The sequence below is a fragment of the Solanum verrucosum genome, unplaced genomic scaffold (assembly GCF_900185275.1).
Source record: "Solanum verrucosum unplaced genomic scaffold, falcon-dt-bn FXZP01000060.1, whole genome shotgun sequence".
Taxonomy (NCBI): Eukaryota; Viridiplantae; Streptophyta; class Magnoliopsida; order Solanales; family Solanaceae; genus Solanum; species Solanum verrucosum.
Window position 1 is genome coordinate 7160270 of NW_026020129.1, and position 19160 is coordinate 7179429.

The following is a 19160-nucleotide window of genomic DNA, read 5'->3' on the forward strand; positions in this document are numbered from 1 at the left end:
AAGATGGTAATTGATTAATTTGAGTTTTTGACTATGAAATATTGGGTTTTTTTTAGAAGTAATTTCTCAATATTTTAAGGTGTAATTTTATTGAAAAGTCTATTGATAAGATGTTGAAATCTCCAGAATATTGAACTAACTTTATGCTATTGACAATGAGTTTTTTTAGTTTCTGAAACTTGGTACATTGTTCATTTAATAGCTTATTTGTGAATTATTCATGTACTAAGTGTTTGTGTCTATCGAGATGCGTATGTCTTCAACAAATTTATTACTTTCGAACCGAAAAAACCTAACCAAATCAAACCAAACCGACGGTTATCTTTTTGATTTGGTTTGGTTTGGTTTTGGAAATTTAAAAATCAATTTAAATTGGTTTTGGTTTTAACTAATAACCGATCCAAACCGAACCATGAACACCCTTAGTATTATGTGAATACCCTTAGATTTATGATATTGGAAAGAAATTGGGACTTAACCCTAGGCTTGAAACCTATATAATTTGTTATTTTTTTCTATTTTATCATTGTAAATATTATAAATTGAGATTTTTAAAAATAATTTTGAAAAGAACTTAAGAGATTAGGGTACAAATCATCCAAAATAATAGGATAAGGTGTAAGTCACAAAAGAGCACATACATTAGGATGCAAATCGTAAATTACTCTATTTTAAGATGGCAAGATTCAAAAACCTTATTTATTTGCTTAAGCTTTGTGCCAAATAAGAAAAAGACAAATAAATTAAAATAAAGAAAGTATGTCAGACCACATAATTAAGAGTTTAAAGTTGTGTAGATCAATTTTTTTAAGGAAAAAAAACACAAAAGAATGATATTTATACAGGTTAAACTATCTTATACATTATGAATTATAAATAAAACGCCAACTAACCGTAACATCTTAATTGACAAGTGCGTCTTGAATTTTAAAATAATAAAACCTTCAAAGAACCAGCAAAGGACAAACAAATATCTTTTACATGCACTTTATCAATTAATCAATGTTAATTAATAATTAATATACATATTTGATTAGCAATACTTGTTAAATTATTAATTTTGTTGGAGTCTACTTCTTTCACTTGTCTATTTTTAATTTTCTTTGTTAAGATATCCATATGCTCTCGAATGGCTTGTATTCCTTTGATTTCTGAAGATTTAATCATTCTGTTTAAAGTTAGATATTATTTTTATAGATGATCTGTATAGCTATGCAATTTAAACATGCAAAAAAAAAAAAAATAGAAATAATGTTGAAAGATAATAGAAGAATGAGACATCATTCGTCATGTGATAATACAAAGAAACTTGATGAATGATAGTGTTCATTTGAAATAGTTATCTCATATCTAAGTTATTTTACTATTATCAATTTATCATTAGCTAATTATAAATTGGAAAATCAAACAAAATCAATGGTTTTTATGTCGTTTGTTTTTTTAAAAAGAAATTAAAAACTAACTAATTGATTTGATTTTGATTCTCATAAAAAGTCTATCCAAATAGAATCATAAACACCCCAATGATTGATTGTAAACTAAATTATTACTTCCTCCACTTCGTATTAATTGAATTGCTGAGACATTTTTCATCTTTCAAATTAACTTAATTGTTTAATTTCAAGACTATTTTTAGATGTTCTTTCAATTTTTCCCTTCATTAGTTAGTGTTGAAATTAATTACTATTAATCACAAATTTGACAATAATTAATCAGGGTAAAAATAGAAAATTATGTCTAATTTATGTCTTAATCTTCTGTTCTTAAAGGGTGTGAAGCACCTCAACAATTTAATTAATTTGAAAGGAGGGAGTATTATATATTAATTTAAAAATATTATAATATTTTAGAAACTCCAAATCCTAAATTTATCTTCATTGAATTATCAAATTATAAATGATTGTATAATTGTGTTTTGTATAGGTAGTAGAGTAAATAACAAATAAATTTAATGGTATTTTAGCACGTGGAGTCTCTTTGGAATATGTTGCCAAAGACGCGTTACTCCATTTGTTAGCTGCTAATAAGGGAGCCAAAAGGGTCAATAGCGTTTTTTTTGTCTTTATTATCTCTCGTTTATTTTTACCTCTCGAAGAAACAATAAATAAATAGTTTCTGTTGGATTAAGCTTTAAATGTGTGATGTTATAAGAGTTAAATTTAGTTAATTGATAATTTATTCGTTTATCACAATTATGTTGATTAATAATCTTACGAAGTAACATGAAAACTTATTTTTGAGGGAAACAAAATAAAAGAATGATAATTACACTGATTAAACTATCTTACGTATGAATTAAATAAGATAATGACTAACCATAACTTCTTAACCGGTAAGTATGTCTTGGATTTTAAAACAATAAAACTTTCAAAGAGCCACTAAAGGGAAACCATATACATATATATCTTTTACATGAACTTTTATCAATTAACCCATGTTTAATTAAACCACATATTTGATTAGTAGTACTTGTTAAATTATCAATTTTCAGAAGAATGATGTATTTTTGGCCGTGTTTCTTGACAATCAACAGGTTAACAATTTCAACCAAAGATAAGAGTTTGCACTAATCATAGAAATTTTCTTTTTAAAACGACCTTGGTCATTATAGGTGAATATATATAGTTAGATGTATTCAATGTTTGGAGAAAAATAAAACTAAAACACAAATCAAATCAAGCTGACTTAAAAAAAAAACATTTGATTTTGTTTGGTTTTGAATTTTTAAAATCGACATTATTTGCTTTGATTTTTACAGTGAAAAAACTGATAACTTGATTTGATTTTGAATTGAATTGGACTGTTTTTTAGTTAACAACTTAGCATAGAGACTCATAAATTAGAGTGAAAAAACATATTTTTTGCTATCATAATTTACGTGAAAGTGTTTGACTGGACATAAAATTTAAGAAAAAAATAAAAAATATTTAAAACTTATAATCTAAAATAAACTAGAGCTATAGAAAGTTTGGTGGTTATAATATAGTAATGAAGTATTTTGTGTGATAAAAGTTCAGTTAAAAGACTTACTACTAATATTAATTGCTAGTATACTTGACGAAAGACCTAATCCTTTATTTATTTATTTTAGATTTCATGAGAGAAGTGAATGGATAAAAGGTTAAAAGGATCAATGAGTTCAGTTTGTACATATAAATTATAATGGTAGATACTTTTAAAAATTTATTTTGGACGAGGAAAGTGGATATTGGATAGGGAAAAGGGAAACAAAGATTTATTTAAAAGGTTGAATTCTTAGCATCTGGCATGGAACAAACTTTTTGCTAGTCTCTTTCAATCTATTTTCCTTGCTTATTAAAATTAACGAAAAAGACCTAAAATACTCTTTAACTATTCAAAATGGTACAAAATTATGCTTTCGGACTTAAAATGCCTTCGATATTAACCTTTTGGCTCTCTTTTGTCCTCATAGTAAATCATAATCTCAATTAACAAAAGATCAAATACAGGCTTCCACCCGAAAGCCCCACCCGTAAAAATCCCCAAATATTTTAACCAAACCTTTCATCCCCAAACCCATTGATAATGTTGAATTGCGCTTCACACCCGGAGATTAACCAGTTGAATTGCTTCGAGATAAAAGTGGCAATGGACATAAAGTTCTTGCATACTAGCTCCAACACCTACTACTTCTTTTGAATCTCCAAAACGACTTGGAATTGGTTGATGTCGAGGGCATTTTAGGCCCGAAAGATAGAAGAAGGATAATTTAGTATCAATTCATATAGTTGAAGAGAATTTTAGGCCATTTATCGTAAAATTAATTTTTACTACTCATTATATGATTAAGATAGAAATAATCATTAGTTCCACCTTTATCCTTGCTCAATAAATATGACAAAAGTTGATTAATGAGGTGAAAAAGAGATTGTTATTAAATTGAGATAAAAAAGAAGAAGAAGATAATATATGCAAATTACTTTTTAACTTAATAATTTTTTGAAGAATTTGCAAAAGAAAAACATGATAAGTAAAATAAATCGGAGGGATTAATTTTATTGCACTTTGGAGGATACTTTCCACATGCACTATTCTTGGCGAAAATGTTTTTTCACGAATGAACTCAAATTTGTTAGGGAACATATATTATTTTCCTTCTAATCATCTTGTTTTTAGAACTTTCGAGATTTCCTTCAAATTTTGATTCGTCTATATTATCACCCATTCATTTTTACTTGTCAAAAAAGCAATAAATTAATTTATGTTGATTACCTAAGCAGAAGTTTATAGGTTAGTCCCAATCATGTGAATAATTTGACACTTGACGAAAGAAACAAAGAATACCATATTGAGTTCGTATGAAAATAAATTACGAGGCCGGAGTAAGAGTGTTACCTATGCTATATAGGTATCGTAAATTTAGCACAAATATTATATTTTTATCTATAAATAGAAAAATTGATCAAGGACGTAATAAATTATATTTTTTAAAATTTAAAATTCATAAATTCAAAATTCATAAATTCAAAATTCAAGTTCACTCGAGGTCTGAAGACATGCATCATATGCATCTAGCTTAATATTACAACAATAACAACTGAAATCTTGAAGCAACATGCATGAGAAATAAACATAGTACGAAGTAGAGAGAATCTCTCATTCTTTGTATATTTCTTGCAAAATTAGACAGTAAGAGTAAACCTCTGTTCCATTGGATAAACAATCATATTCACCCGCCTTCTTAAATAGTTCCAAATTGGTTCACCACTCATCCTCCTTCTCTGCAAATAAGATTCTTCTTCGAATTTTTGTTTAATTTTCTCGAAAATCCAAAGTAGCATTTCGCCTCCCAAAAGCAGAAAACAGAGGAAATACAAAACAGGGGAAACAGAGTCCGGGAAGAGAACAGAGGCAGTGGAAGCCAAAGACAGAGAACTAAAGAAAACCATAACATGGTGTACGAAGTCGGAGAATTTCCTGTACATATAATGACGAGAAAATTTCAGGTTAATAGCATATATTAAACAGTATAGGAGCAAAGAAGTGACAGAAACTCTCATGGTTTTTGGATGAGTCGAAAAAGGATCAGTGTTGTTATTGCCTTGATATTTTAGCTGTAGAAAATTGAGGAGAATAGTGAAGAAGAATCCAAAAACTGTGAGGGAACAAGCTGTGGTGCTCTGTTCCTGGTACATATAGAAAATGTAGGATTGTGTAGCCATGAAAGTGGAATGTGCTTGGTACAAAAATAGGCCAATTCTTGAATTATTAGCCATTGAAAAAATTGAAGTTAAGAGACAAAATGAAGAAATAAAAGGGAGTAATGATGAAGATACAATTAGCAGTTGATTTAATAATGTGTGTATATATAGAGAGAAGATTGTCAAAATTTGGTGTCTATATCGACATTTACATCTTATGGTTATATTGACGAAAAAAAGAGGCTAATTGGGGTATTTTGAGGGTCAGAAGGTTCAAAAAGAATGAAGTTGTCAAAATACTACTCCTAACATTAGTGCGTACTGTTTTTTCAACATCCAATTCTATGAAATTTCTTTGTTTTTTCCATCCGAAAGTGATGTAGGATTATATTAAATTCACTTCCCGTAGTGCTTCATTAAAGGGAAGCGCACTTTATTAAAGATTTTTTCATACTCAGACTCAAAATCAAGATCTTCTTATTAAGGAAGGAGTAATTTTTCCGCTGCATCATATCCGTAGTAGGTGATAATTCTACGAAGTTTCATGTACTAGACAATTGAAAAATTGCAACCAGTATTAATAGGGGGGTTAAGCATTCGGTATTCGGTTCAATAAGCTCAAAGTTTCATCTAATTCAATAATTGATAATTGAAAATAGATATCAAATATCAAAAATTTTAAGTTTGATTTAGTAAATCAAACTTCGAATTGGTAATTGTGTGTTGAAGAAGAAAAATTCGATAGTACAATATTTTACATGTTGGCTTTTAGAAATGTCACATATAGATGGTAGATCTCCACTTTCAAGCCTTCATATTATGAATCGGCGGAATAGATCAATCAAAACATGCAGTCACATAAATTAATACGGATGGGACTATCAAACTTATATTGTCTTATTACTCGGAGCGCTACCTTTTGAATGAAGTTTTAGCCAATACAAATTTAAATTAGTCTGATTCTAATACAAGTATTAGACACCGGTGGAAAAAAAAAGCCATACTACTGCTATTAATATAGTACTTTTGAAAGGGACTAGATCCTCCTCCTTTTTTTCATTTTTTTTTCTTTTTTTAGATTTGACGAGAGGATATAAAGGTTATAAAGGCTAAAAGGATCATTAAGTTCAGTTTGCACAGCAAATGCTGTCCACTAGTATACATAATCACAAAGCTTGAACCTTTTTTTATTTTGTATTTTATTTTGGATGTGGATAGAGAGAAAAAAATTAATTGGGAAGTTCTGTTTAGAAAATTAAATAATAAAAGTTTTTCCATTGCAAACGTTGAATTTTTTGGTTGTGCAAGTTTCTCATTTGTAGTTAATTTCTCTAATTTATTCCATAACTGACCTTGCCATATATTACAATTAATATCACTTAGCCAAAAATTTTCTTTAATTAGTGATTCCAAGTCAATATGATAATTTGAACTTTTTCTTCTTGTTTTTTTTTAAATAATTATTTCTCTAAGCATGTTACTGTTATTGGTAAAATAATTATTTTAGGAATGAATACAAACTTGCTAGGGAAAAGATATGATTTATCCTTCTAATTACCTAGCTTTTGTTCCCTCTGTTTCATTTGTTTTAAAAGACGGAATCTTTAAAAGAATGTCTCTTTCCATTTTTAACAAGTTTTTAATTCCAACTTTTCGGTATTTACTTTTAACAGTTTTAACTCTCCATACCACCACATTAGACTTGTTATATAGGGCTACTTCGAGTTGTCATTCAGCCTAACTGATACAACAAATTCAATGAAATTCCACTAACTGGGGTGTGGGGAGGCTAGAGTGTTTAGAAACCTCTCCCAAATAAAAGAAGAAAATACAATGAAAAATGCATAACAATTAGTTCGAAAAGTAGTGTAGAACTTACGAGAAAGAAAAATTATACACCACATTGCATAGTAGTTAAACTCTTTATATGCCTCGTTATAACAATATTCGGAAGGTCTTGTGCTCAATAGCTAAATATTTCACATAAAATGTTACAAATGTTGCAGAACATATGTCTAGACAAAGTGAAAAAACAAAAAGAAAATCCAAACTTGACAATAGATTTGGCTTGTGTTCTCTTCTATAGCAATGTGGCCACGTTTTGGGGATCGTTCACTAAAAAGGGTTTCAATCGAGGGTCTGTTAGCTGGGGAAGACCAGCTCTTGCTCCCAATGCCCTACAGCCGATACCTGCCTGCAATTAACCCACAACGCAGAAGTTAGCTTCTTTTACATTTACAATTTGCACAAGACACAAAGCTAAAGTCTACTAACCACTTGAGAAGCAAATGGCAACATTCTTTCTGGTGGCATATTGGCACAGAGAGCTGCAGATTGCAAGTGGGAAATCCATGAGAAATGAAACATTACAAATTCTTATCAAGCGTGAAGGGAACAATGACATTAGATTTAAACTTGCATGGATATAGACACACGTAAGACTAAAGAAAAAAACAATAACATCCAGAAAGGAGGTAAGAAAATGGATTGAGGTAATCTCTCGATCCAATTGTTACAGGTAGAGGGAAAAGGGCGATGCAGGAATATAACACATGTAAAGGAAGAACATTAGGTATAAAGACTGCAGAGTATAATTTTGCTTACCATACAGAACTGCTCCAATAAATGCATCACCTGCACCAGTTGAATCGACTAATTCTGATGGCGGTATCTTTTCAGCTGTTCCAAGAAGCAGCTTCCCACTCACTGTCCCGATGCCTTTTGCATGCAATTTTGCAATATCCTAGAAGAAGACATGTACTTTAGTTTATTCAGCTTCATAAGAAGTCATAAGAAGTGCTGGGGAGAAAATAAAATCATAAGCAGCACCAAGAAGTCTCCAATAAAAAGAATTAAGAGGGTGATGAGTGATGGTACGACTGCAAGAGAACATGTGGAGGCAATTCATATTTGTAAAGATGAATATCATGACGTAATAGAAAAAGGGTACTAGCCAGGAAGCACCAACCATACACGACTCCCACTCCACAGTAGATACTCACTTTACAGTGGTGGGACTAGAACAAATTGAATTGTGTGCACGGATTTCTATTAGTCCATGAGCACTGTGGCCATGCTTCGGCCATCTATTGAATCATAAACCTTCTAATTGGTGAATTACCGAAGATATGGATGTTGCACTGGTTGCGCCAGTATCAATACTCTGCTTCATTTTCTTGAACAAGTCATCGACATCAATTTCTTCAGACTGGAGATCCTCTGCAAATCAACCCAATAACAAAACATAAATACATACACCTCTTTGTTCATCTTTCAAAACAATTTGTTTGCCTACAAGCAGACACTCAACATACATCAGAAGAACCAAAAAAATATGCAAGCATACCAGCTTCAGCCCTTTCTAACATCATGCAGCCATCTTCACCCAATGTCACAATTACAAATTTGATGTTTGGCAACTTTAGAAGTACAGAAACTAGAGCAGCTGGGATTGAAGGGGCCTCTGTCCATACCTGTGAGACAATACATCTTTTGTCAAGCTCAAAAGGGCGAAAGATATTGTTGAGTCCCACATCGGCGGGATGAGGAGAAATTGGTCTCTTTATATGGTCGTGGACAATACTCACCTCTTGAGCTAACTTTGAGGGTTAGGCCCAAGGTCTATCACATGGTATCAGAGCCAAACCTATACTAATTCATGACTTACAGATGTTGTGGACCATATTAAATTTCCCATGCTCTAGATGTCCTGTCCAGGGTGCTGGGCGTGTGGGGTGATGATTCCACATGGTTGGATGACAAGAAATTGATCTCTTTATATGATCTTGGGTGATCCTAACCTCTTGAGCTAGGAGGAGAAAAATTAACACTATTTCACCTTTTAAAAAAGAGTGTTGAAAACAATTTTAATCCCCAATTATGTCGTACGCAGTGGCAAGGGATAAAAGCTTTAAGTTGTAAGTTGTAACACACTGAGGGAGGAAGGGACTTTGTCGTCGAATTAAAATTGGGGAGACAACACATTTCACTCCTAGACTTTATTAGCAACTAAGAATTATAGGTAGATCACCAGATATCCAAATTGAAATTCCGCAGCAAAGGAACAGTGTCATTGCAATTTGTCAGTGTAGCTAACTTGCCTGTGGAAATCTCGCTGAGCATACGACATAAGTTGCCAAGTTTAGAAGGTCATCTACCCTTTCTCTTTTACTTTCTGCATCAATTACAATAGGTATATTCCTCTGATGTGCCTGCACTGGGAATCCAAAAGGCATACAGTATTTTCCATTTGATTGAAAACATAAATCTTCGGATAATTTGAACAAAAAACAACAAACAATAATTAAGCTCAATATGTCGGCTCTAGGATGAGTACAAGCAACATATTCAAAAGCAGACAGTAGGATAGAAGTTTTTGCTAGCCATTACTCCCATTTGTCTGACAAAGAAGTTCAAGTTAAAATTACCTCTCGGGCCACAACTAAAGCTGATAACAATTCAGTTTCTTGCAATACTCCATCAAAATATACAAATCTCACATCATCCAGAGCTGACGACAAATTCGACTTGGATAAATCCTCAGGTATCATAGGTGGGTATCCTGGAGTGTAAATGCAAGTCCGAGTTTTCCTGGTAGATCAAACAATACTAATCATGACTCACGAGAGCTAATAGCTTCAACAGAACAAGTTCAGAAGGGTCAGCAAACCAATTGTATACACCAAGAGATAGTAAATATAGTAAACTTTCTAAAATGTTTATACTTCTCTCACACAAATATGGTGGAGAAAAACTTTGTTGGTTCTTGCATAAGCAATTTTTTGTCTTAGAAAGGATAGTGAAGACTGAAACCCACTATACAGAAGTATAGGTAATGTACAATATACTGTTACTGATCTAGAAACCAAATATTAAGCAAATCACAGCAGAGCCGTTTACAATTGATTCAACAAAACTAGAAACTGACATCATGTTTTGAGGTAAAAATCTGAAATATGCCAAACAATCACCAGAATGCAATTAACATAAACAGAGAGAACTCACGCTTGACTATCAACAATGACGTAAGAGAATGTTGAATGGCCCCCTTCGGAAACCTGAACCCAAGATTTAAGGTTGAGGTAAATTAAATACTTGAGTTATATCTGATGTTGCTAACACATTCGAGACCACTCAAATTGTGATTGATTTAACAGATGCATGAAACTACATCCATAATTATCCTACATGCAAGAACCTTCAAGTTTGAACATTGCCAAACTCACCACCATAAACGACGTATCGACCCCATCAGCTTCCAGCTCTTCCAGTATTGCTTTCCCTTGAGAATCATCTGCAACCTACAGGCAAAAATAGTAACAAAAATTTGAAGACTCAATGTGATTATTGCAAAAGGGTTATGTGGGGAAAGATGAAGAAATTAGAAAATAGTTTTATAGAAATAACAGTTATAGGCGACTCCTTATGCAATAATTACGAATGATACATAAAATAACACAACGAGTCAGGTTACATTTCATTAAATATGTTTTTGTTCTACGCTATGCAACTATTGAAAAAGGAAGTAATATTTACAATTGAATCTTGACCACCGATACTGAGGGACAAGTTTATTCTGGTAGACTTACATATATTTGCTTTGGAATAGAGGCTGTCTTTTCTCCAATCAACTCCAGATTAAAGAAACATGGAGGTTAAACAGTGTTACAAACCTCTGTAGGAAAACACAGTGGCAGGGGTAAATTGGTGCTTGTTAACTCCAATAGCAAGAAGGAGGTTCAAGAAGCTAATGAGGACCATGCTAAGATATAGGACCTGTGCTCAGTAGCACAGCAACAGTTGTATGACATGATATTGGAATTTCATTATCTCATTATACACAGTTCGACTCACATCAAAATGGGACAAAGCAATGTTTTTTAAGGGGTAACATAACATAATTCTTCTTTGAACCTCTCATAGAATAATATAAAGTCTTACTTTTATACTTGAACACAACAACACACCCAGTATAATCCTACAAGTGAGGTCTGGTTATACTTGAATAGCCGGAACAAAAATACAATCAAGAAATTGAGTCGCCAATTGCTATTTATAAGTCCCCAAAATCTCAAACCTTCGATATAATTCTTGGAGATAGGCCTAAACGAGCTGCACAAGTCAAAGCATTCCCTGCATTGCCACCTCCTTGAACCTAATGAAAAAAACACAACTTACTCTGAAATTTTGAAAAAAGATATCATACTATCAATCACACACAAAAAACAATCACCTGAAAACTGGTGCTTCGAATCTTATCATCAGGGTTAGGATAAGAATCAACAGCAACAAGGAAATCCACCGCCGCCATTCCACAACCTAACTACTCCCAAAAACAAAAATTCAACAGATATAGTAAATCCTATAACAGTTTCTAATTTATTTTTGACATGTCAAGAGTGTAAGGAAGACCCACAACGCTATGATTTTCTGGGATTGCGGCAGTTTGTGGGGTTGACGAAATTGACATTTTAAACCTGAATTTAATCAAATAAAACATATATTATATCTTTCAGTTTACTTTACACAAGGAAAGTTAGGATTTTGATTAGATTAAGATAACATACCTGGTGAAGGAAGAGTTACAGGTTAGGTTACAGCGTGTGGGAATATGAAGTAGCAGAGTTGACGGCGGTGATCGGCCGGAAAGTGACGGAGAGTTACATGACTGCAACCGGAACGCCGCCATTTCTGGGAGATGATCAAAGTAAAGCAGTGATTTTGAGATGACACAGAGGAAATTAAAAGCTGGATTAGTCAGTCAGCTCTCAGTGAAGAAGGAGTAGTAGGCAAATTCTTTTTTAATTTTTTTTTTTTTGGCTTAGTGTGTTAATTATTTTAATTTTTTGAAATTATATCTCTTAATCATAAATAGAATAAGTTATCTGCAAATTTGATTTGTAAAGTGTAATGTCATTGAAGTTGGATATTCTCATTGAATAAGATTATAAATATATTTGTTTTATATTGAGCAATGTAAGAATTAATGGATTGTTTTTTAATCAAATATTTGAACAAATCTTATGAACTTATAATTGAAAACATTAATCTTTAAATATCTAACTTTCAGAAACAATCTATTTATCATGTAAAAAAAGGTCTAAATACATTGTACCATTTTAAATTGTACTTCATCGAATATATACTTATTATAATTACACATACATAATCAAATATTATATTTATAATTATGTATAACTATTATATTACATATTTACTAGAGGTGTACCCCTTTTGTTAGTAAGAAATAGTTATCGGTAATCAAATTTTTGATAAGCCAACCTCTTTTTCCATCTTTCTTATAGATACGTCAATTCCGAACATACTTAATGATTTTCCTAACATCATATTGTCTCACAATTTCCGATAATTTAGAAAGGTCAGAAGAATCACAAATAGATTCGAAAATGAAAACCTCAAATTTATTATCAGTTGAGGACATAGTCAGATTTAATAATTTTTTATTTTATTTTCTACCTTGTGTGGGGAGCGCTCATTGGAGTAACGTTGATTGTGTGTGTGGTGTAATTTAGAGAAATTCAATTTGCGAATTAGCTTTCTAAACAGACCCTTATAGTTTTGTGTAACTCAATTATGACCCCTACTTTTAAAGAAAAAGACCAAATCGTCGGGTAAAAATATTTAGAACTTGATTTAGCGTCACTGTCCGCCATCTCTGATCCAAGAATTCAGAGAGTTCAATTGAATCCATGGAAACTGAAACCTTCATTAGACCCAACAACAAATCAAAGAAGAAACAAAGATCTCCACTTTTAACTTTCCTTTTTCTCTTCACTTTGATTCTCCTTTTCTTCTACTTCAAGAACTTCATTTCCCCTTCTCTTCTTCCCCTTTCCAAAAAATCAATACCCATTATTCCCCGTCCCCAACAATGCAACCCCACAAATCGTCTTCAAGGAAAGTTCATGTGGTATGCGCCTCACAGTGGGTTCAGCAACCAGTTGGCTGAGTTCAAGAATGCGATTTTGATGGCTGAGATTCTTAATCGGACCCTAATTGTACCACCCGTGTTGGATCATCATGCTGTTGCGCTTGGTAGTTGTCCTAAATTTAGGGTTTTGGAACCTAATGAATTGAGATACTTGGTTTGGAATCATAGTATTCAGCTCTTGCGTGATTGCAGGTAATCTTGAAATTTGTACCAGTTCTTAACAACCCTTTTAGCTTTAGCTCACTGATTAGAAAGAATCACTTTTTGTGTATTCTTTGTGTTTGTTAATATGTCTGACTGAATTATGTAGAGATATTTGGAGTCAAATTGTTGCTAATGTTCTTTTCTCCGTTATTTTCGGCATGGCTTCTTCACTACTGTATTCCCTTTCCATACCTGCTTTGAAATGCTTTACTTGGGAGAATTTACTACTGTATTCCTTGTTACATACGTGCTTTGAAATGCTTTACTTGAGTCGAGGGTCTATCGGAAACAGTCTCTCTATACCTTGTGAGTATGCGTGGACACCACCCTCCCCAGATCCCACTTATTGTTGTTATTGTATTTGGAGTTAAATTGATCACCTTTAATGAGGAATTTGCATGTTTCGTGTCTGGTGCTTAGTACTAGTATTCAAACGGTAGGTTAAATATTTTGTTACACTTACATTAGATCCTGTTTGTGACGGGGGTTTTTCGTTAGAGACTTGTATTTCAGTATACTGATTAGGAAGAGATTTAGAAACTTCTACTTTTAGATTAGAGCAACTCGTATTTTGATTTTAAAAGATAGATATTTCAATTGGAATGACAATGGTTGCAGAGAGATTCATAGAAATACTCCATCTAGTTTGGGATTTTGATTGCTTGATTGAATGTGCTTAAAGCCAGCATGTAAACTTTGTGCATAGACACAGTGACAAAGCTTTACTGTAAACTTTGTCTGCATTGCGGAACCCTATCTTGCTTGTTTTTATCTTTCTGCTGCTGATAAATTATTAACTTTTGAATTTCATTGTGCATTTTGATTTTTGACTGAATAAAGATGGAATTACTTTTTGGATGGAGTATTTAGAAGTTTCTAATAATCTGCTTACTTTGTGTTTCGCAGATATGTATCCATGGCTGATATAGTTGACCTTTCACCACTTGCTTCTTATTCAACTGTGAGATTTATAGATTTTCGTGCTTTTGTGTCCTCCTGGTGTGGTGTAAACTTGGATGTTACTTGCTCTAAGGACCAAAATATACCATCTCCATTATCTGAGAGCCTTCGACAATGTGGTTCTCTATTGTCTGGTTATTATGGTAGTTTCAGTGGTTGTTTGTCTGCTTTAAAAGAAGATTGTAGAACAACAGTTTGGACATATAAAAAAGACGATGAGGATGGAGCTTTAGACTCGTTTCAACCTGATGACCAACTTAGGAAGAAAAAGAAGAAATCATTTATTAGGAGAAGGAAAGATGTGTATAAAGCTCTTGGCCCTGGTTCTGCCGCAGAATCAGCCACTGTTTTGGCATTTGGAAGCCTTTTTACTGCTCCTTATAAGGGATCTGAATCCCATATTGACATTCATGAAGCTCCTAATGATCCCATCGTACAGACCTTAATCAAAAAGATAGAGTTCCTTCCCTTTGTGCCCGAAATAATAAATGCCGGCAAGAAGTTTGCTCTTCAAATTATCAAGGGCCCCTTTCTTTGTGCACAGCTCAGGTTACTAGATGGACAATTCAAGAACCACCATAAAGCTACTTTTCTTGGACTGAAGCAGAAAATAGAATCTTTGAGGCAAACAGGACAGAAACAGATCCATGTATTTGTGATGACTGATCTCCCCATGGCTAATTGGACAGGGAGTTACTTGGGGAACTTAGCAAAAGATTCAGATGCCTTTAAGCTGTTTGTTATTAGAGAAGAAGATGACTTGGTTCAAGAAACTGCTAAAGAAGTCATGGCTGCGGGGCATGGGCTAAAACTTGGTTCAGTTTCACAGAATTCGGCAGGGATTAGCAAGCATCACCATCCTCAATCATTAACTGATGTTCTCTTATACATAGAGGAAGTAGTCTGCAGCTGTGCTTCTCTTGGTTTTGTGGGCACTGCTGGGTCAACAATTGCCGAGAGCATAGAATTAATGAGAAAACATGACATTTGTTCTGGCTAAATTGCTTTGGCTTCTAGCTAACTAATGTTACTCACCCAGCTTTGTGTTCTCACATTTGGCAGCTAGAATCCATGTATCATCTGAAATTCTCTCTTTTCACAAGTGTGAACTTACAAATTAACAATGTCCTGCTCGAATTCAAAGATGGACTAGGCTGTCAAATTTGAAGGATACAAGTGATCCATACTGCTGGAAGAGGGACTATTGGATGAAGATTCTGCCGCATATATCAATGGATTAGAAGCACTGATGGCTGAATCTGTCTGGTGTGGAGTTTTCTATTCTTCAAATGCATACTGCTAACTAGATTCCACCCTTTTAAAGGGAGGAGGTAATCATATTTCTAAACTTAAGTCCAGAATTGGAAACAAGATCAACAACCTTCAAGGTGGGAAGGCTATTCGTTGATTTGTGGCATTTAATAAACGATAACATAGCACCCTGTAGAACAATCGAACTGTACAAAATGTTTATGTACTCTGTTGGAGGTGCTCCTTCTCTTTCTTGATTACACTTGTTCAGGGCTTAGTACACCAAGAAGAAATTGAAAGGTTCTGCTCTATGTTGATTCCTAGCCGCCGTTTGTCTCCTCCTCACTATGGTTTTCTATGAACATATTTATGAATTTGTACTCTGAACTCATTGTTCCTTTCACAATAAACTTTCTGGGAGAGCAGTATGGATGAACAACAAAATTTCAGAGTTCTTTGCTTCTGGAAGAAAGGGTTGTACTGAATTGTTACTACTATATGAAATTCAATCAGGTTGATATTTGTTTGTTTTCATTTGTCTTATCATTTCTTTACAAGGGTTCAAATTCCTGTAGAGACAAAAGGGGTTGGGTGAATCTTTTATGGCGGAGTTACCGAGTATCTATGTTGGTGGGAGATAAATGGTATTTGATGGAATAGTTGCATGCAAATTAACTAGAAGAACAATAATAATATACTCGGTGAAATTTTACAAGTGGAGTTTTAAGATGATAGAATATATGCTGACATTACCACTACCTCATTGAAATAGATGGTTGCTTTAATCCAAATATAATAAACGAACATATGATAATAGATATCACAAGTAATACAATAGAATAAAAAAAATGTTTTAGCTCACTTCTTGGAGAGACATGATTAAATATTACTATTATATTATGGGCGGAGGGCAAATATAAGAGTGATAAAACTTTTCCAAAGTAAATTGGAAACTTCTCTTGTATAGATTTGTTTAGATGTCTGATGTTTTAATTGTATAAAAGAATATATCTTTTAAGAAATTATACTTCTTCCTCTGTTTCAATTTATGTGACATTTTTCGTTTTTCAAGAGTCAAACAGTTTAAATTTGATTCGAAAATTTGCGCATGGAATTTGTAGTTTTCTTGAAAAGAAATTTATATAGTTGTAAACTACGTAAAAAGTACTATAAGTCACAATAATTAATAATTTAAAATGTTTAAAAGATCTATGGAAAACTTACTGTTAAAGATAAACTTTGTTAGAATCTCAAAATTCGAAAAATATCACATAAAATAAAATGGAGAAAGTATTATTTATTAGTGTATAGAGTGAAACTTTTTCTCCTATAGTTGGTTTAATTTTTCAAAGTCCCGTAAATATATTTTTTCCCCTTCTTTTTTCTCCCTTGAAACGGAATACGTAAAAGAAAAATCTACACTTCCACTAATTAGAGATTAAAATATTTCCCCAATTGTTATTTCCATTTATTTATCATAGTCGGTGTACATAGAAAAGCATGTCTTTTATTTTGCATAATTTGTATTATATTTATTTATATGTTGACTTGAAGATATGCCTTTTATCCATGGGAAGGACGATAGTAATTGATGTTGTCAATTATTTGGCTAGTGTTTTGAATTATGTGGAATTCATAAATTTGGTTATGGATGTGTGACATTTTGGTCCACTTCTTGAATGGCTCCATTCACTGTTCCTGTTTATGCATATTTATTTCATGTTGGACGGCACAAGAAGGATCCGCCTACTTTTTTTTTAATTTGGTTTACGTAGTTTGTATTAAAATCCTGATTAAATTTGAGTCATATATTGTAAGGTTCATTTAGAAGTTATGCTTTTAATTGAATTTTTTCATACGTAGGGCTTGAATCAAAAACCTCTTGTTAAGGGTGAAAGAATTCCTCCATTGCACCACAACTCATAATGATAACTATGTTTTAAGTGCGATTTGAACCGGGATTTGCCTACTTAGGACTTCCTTCGTTCTATAGTTGTTTATGTTATTATAAATAGTTATCTCGAATTATTTATTAATTTATAAAATTAAGATATAATTAATTATTATTTTTATTTTACCTTTTCAATTAATTCTATTTTTGAAATAAATATGAGCAAATTTGAAAAAAAATTTAAAAAGTTTTTAAAGGATAAATTAATGAAATTGTTATTTAGGGATAATTTCAGAGACCTCCCCTCAAGTTTGACTCAATAACATTCACCTCCCTTCTGGTTTACGATATTACACTTACCTCCCTTATTTTGAATTTTTGGTAACTATTCATTTCACTTATTAATTATTGATAGAAGGAATTATAATCTAACTAATTTGCCCTCTTCAAAATACTATTTTTTTATTCCTTGATAATCGATTTATTTTCATCTTCCATTGAAACCTTTTTGTTTAAATGAATTTATAATTTTATGCAATTCACGGTAAAATCACTTATAATGGTGTCAACAATTAAGATGAAAATATAATATGTTACGATGACTTAATTATTGAGCTGGAAAAGAAAATGATCAAAATTAGGATAAAATGTATGTTAAATTGTTTGCATTCCAGTCGATATGAAAATTGAGTTGCTCCATTTTTCAAGTTTCAATATTTGATATAAAAATCATTTTCAATAAAATTTGACAAATAAATCGGTGGCATCAACTCTAAAACAAATTTAGCATAATGAATTAATGGAAGATGAAAAATATTCTTCATGAAAGATGAAAATATTTATTTTATAACTTTTTTTTTAAAAAAAAAAAAGCTTGTTTACAAGATAGGATATATTAAAAAGGGTAGATTAGTCATATCATAATTTTTACATTAATAATTAATAAGTTGAATGAATTGTAACCAAAAACTCAAAATAAAGGAGGCAAGTGTAATATTGTAAATCACAAGAGAGGTCAGTGTTACGAAGTCAAACCTGAAGGGAGTAATACTTCTTCCATCTCAATTATTTTTTTTTATTTTTTTTTATTTTTTTGAAATTTATCGTCTAAAATAAACCTTAAATATTTATGTGACTATAAATCACTTCATTGAGGAAAAAATGAGAATCTTAAAGTTAAGTTATTTCTAAGTTAAAGTTGAGGACACTTGTAAATTTTTTCAAATTTTTAGCTAAAAACATTTAATAAAAACACTTTATCATCTGTTCAATCATAATAAATTATAATTCATTTAAAGGTGTTTTATCAGGCGAGCCTCGAGACAGAGTAAGCCCCGTTAATTTAGATATATGCGTGGACGTTGATCGAGTTTTTATTTTGGAGCATAAGCCCATAAAACCTCTTTCAATTTTTTAAGCAAATGGGGGTGGGGGGTGGGGTGGGGGGGTGTAAATCAACATGTAAACTATACAGTAAACATGCCTGGTTTGAGGCTTCAAAATGTATTGTTTTTCGTTTTTTAAGAGTTGATTTATAAATTTTTACTCAATTTATTCAAAAAGTCTAATTAGTTTGTTTTAGATAAGCAGTACTTAATTATTGTTTTATTGATTTTGATCTACATTTTAAGTGAAGCAGATTTGTGTCTAATTACACTATTTTTTTAGTTACAATACTTTATAAAATACTAAAAATTTATGGAGTTTATGTCGACGCTTCGAGATTTATGCCACATTCGAT

The 19160-nt window shown here is 32.1% G+C and overlaps 3 protein-coding genes across 4 annotated transcripts in view; 2 read left to right on the forward strand and 1 right to left on the reverse strand.

Annotated features, from left to right (window-relative positions):
• LOC125826403 (deSI-like protein At4g17486) overlaps positions 1–12974 on the forward strand; it is a 554011-nt gene extending 541037 nt beyond the window's left edge. Inside the window, exon 6 of the mRNA XM_049505718.1 lies at positions 12963–12974. The gene's annotated coding sequence lies outside the window, so the exon portion shown is untranslated. The remainder of the gene's footprint in view (positions 1–12962) is intronic.
• On the reverse strand, positions 7135–11903 carry LOC125826385 (uncharacterized). Of its 2 annotated transcripts, none has more exons than XM_049505695.1 (13): positions 11729–11903; positions 11578–11638; positions 11395–11484; positions 11239–11316; positions 10388–10462; positions 10167–10219; positions 9590–9752; positions 9263–9373; positions 8509–8635; positions 8284–8381; positions 7767–7905; positions 7437–7489; positions 7135–7356 (listed from the first exon to the last, which is right to left on the reverse strand). In XM_049505695.1, exons 1-13 carry the CDS (start codon positions 11848–11850, stop codon positions 7243–7245), a joined length of 1284 nt encoding a protein of 427 aa, XP_049361652.1. In that variant the 5' UTR covers positions 11851–11903; the 3' UTR covers positions 7135–7242. The 2 variants fall into 2 exon arrangements, with proteins under 2 accessions (XP_049361652.1, XP_049361653.1); XM_049505696.1 differs by having other exon boundaries at positions 11395–11480; positions 11729–11887.
• On the forward strand, positions 12799–15871 carry LOC125826381 (O-fucosyltransferase 30). Its single transcript, XM_049505690.1, has 2 exons — positions 12799–13305; positions 14224–15871. The coding sequence occupies exons 1-2, from the start codon at positions 12872–12874 to the stop codon at positions 15275–15277; spliced, it is 1488 nt and encodes a 495-aa protein (XP_049361647.1). The 5' UTR covers positions 12799–12871; the 3' UTR covers positions 15278–15871.
• Positions 15872–19160: the final 3289 nt, after the last annotated feature.

Coding starts and splice junctions, on each gene's coding strand:
- LOC125826385 (XM_049505695.1), bottom strand. CDS start 11,850: ATGGCGGCGTTCCGGTTGCAGTCATGTAACTCTCCGTCACTTTCCGGC. Junction 11,485..11,577: donor TCCCAGAAAATCATAGCGTT/GTGGGTCTTCCT, acceptor TTTTGGGAGTAG/TTAGGTTGTGGAATGGCGGC. Junction 7,906..8,283: donor GTGCAACATCCATATCTTCG/GTAATTCACCAA, acceptor GTCTTCTTCTAG/GATATTGCAAAATTGCATGC.
- LOC125826381 (XM_049505690.1), top strand. CDS start 12,872: ATGGAAACTGAAACCTTCATTAGACCCAACAACAAATCAAAGAAGAAA. Junction 13,306..14,223: donor CAGCTCTTGCGTGATTGCAG/GTAATCTTGAAA, acceptor TGTGTTTCGCAG/ATATGTATCCATGGCTGATA.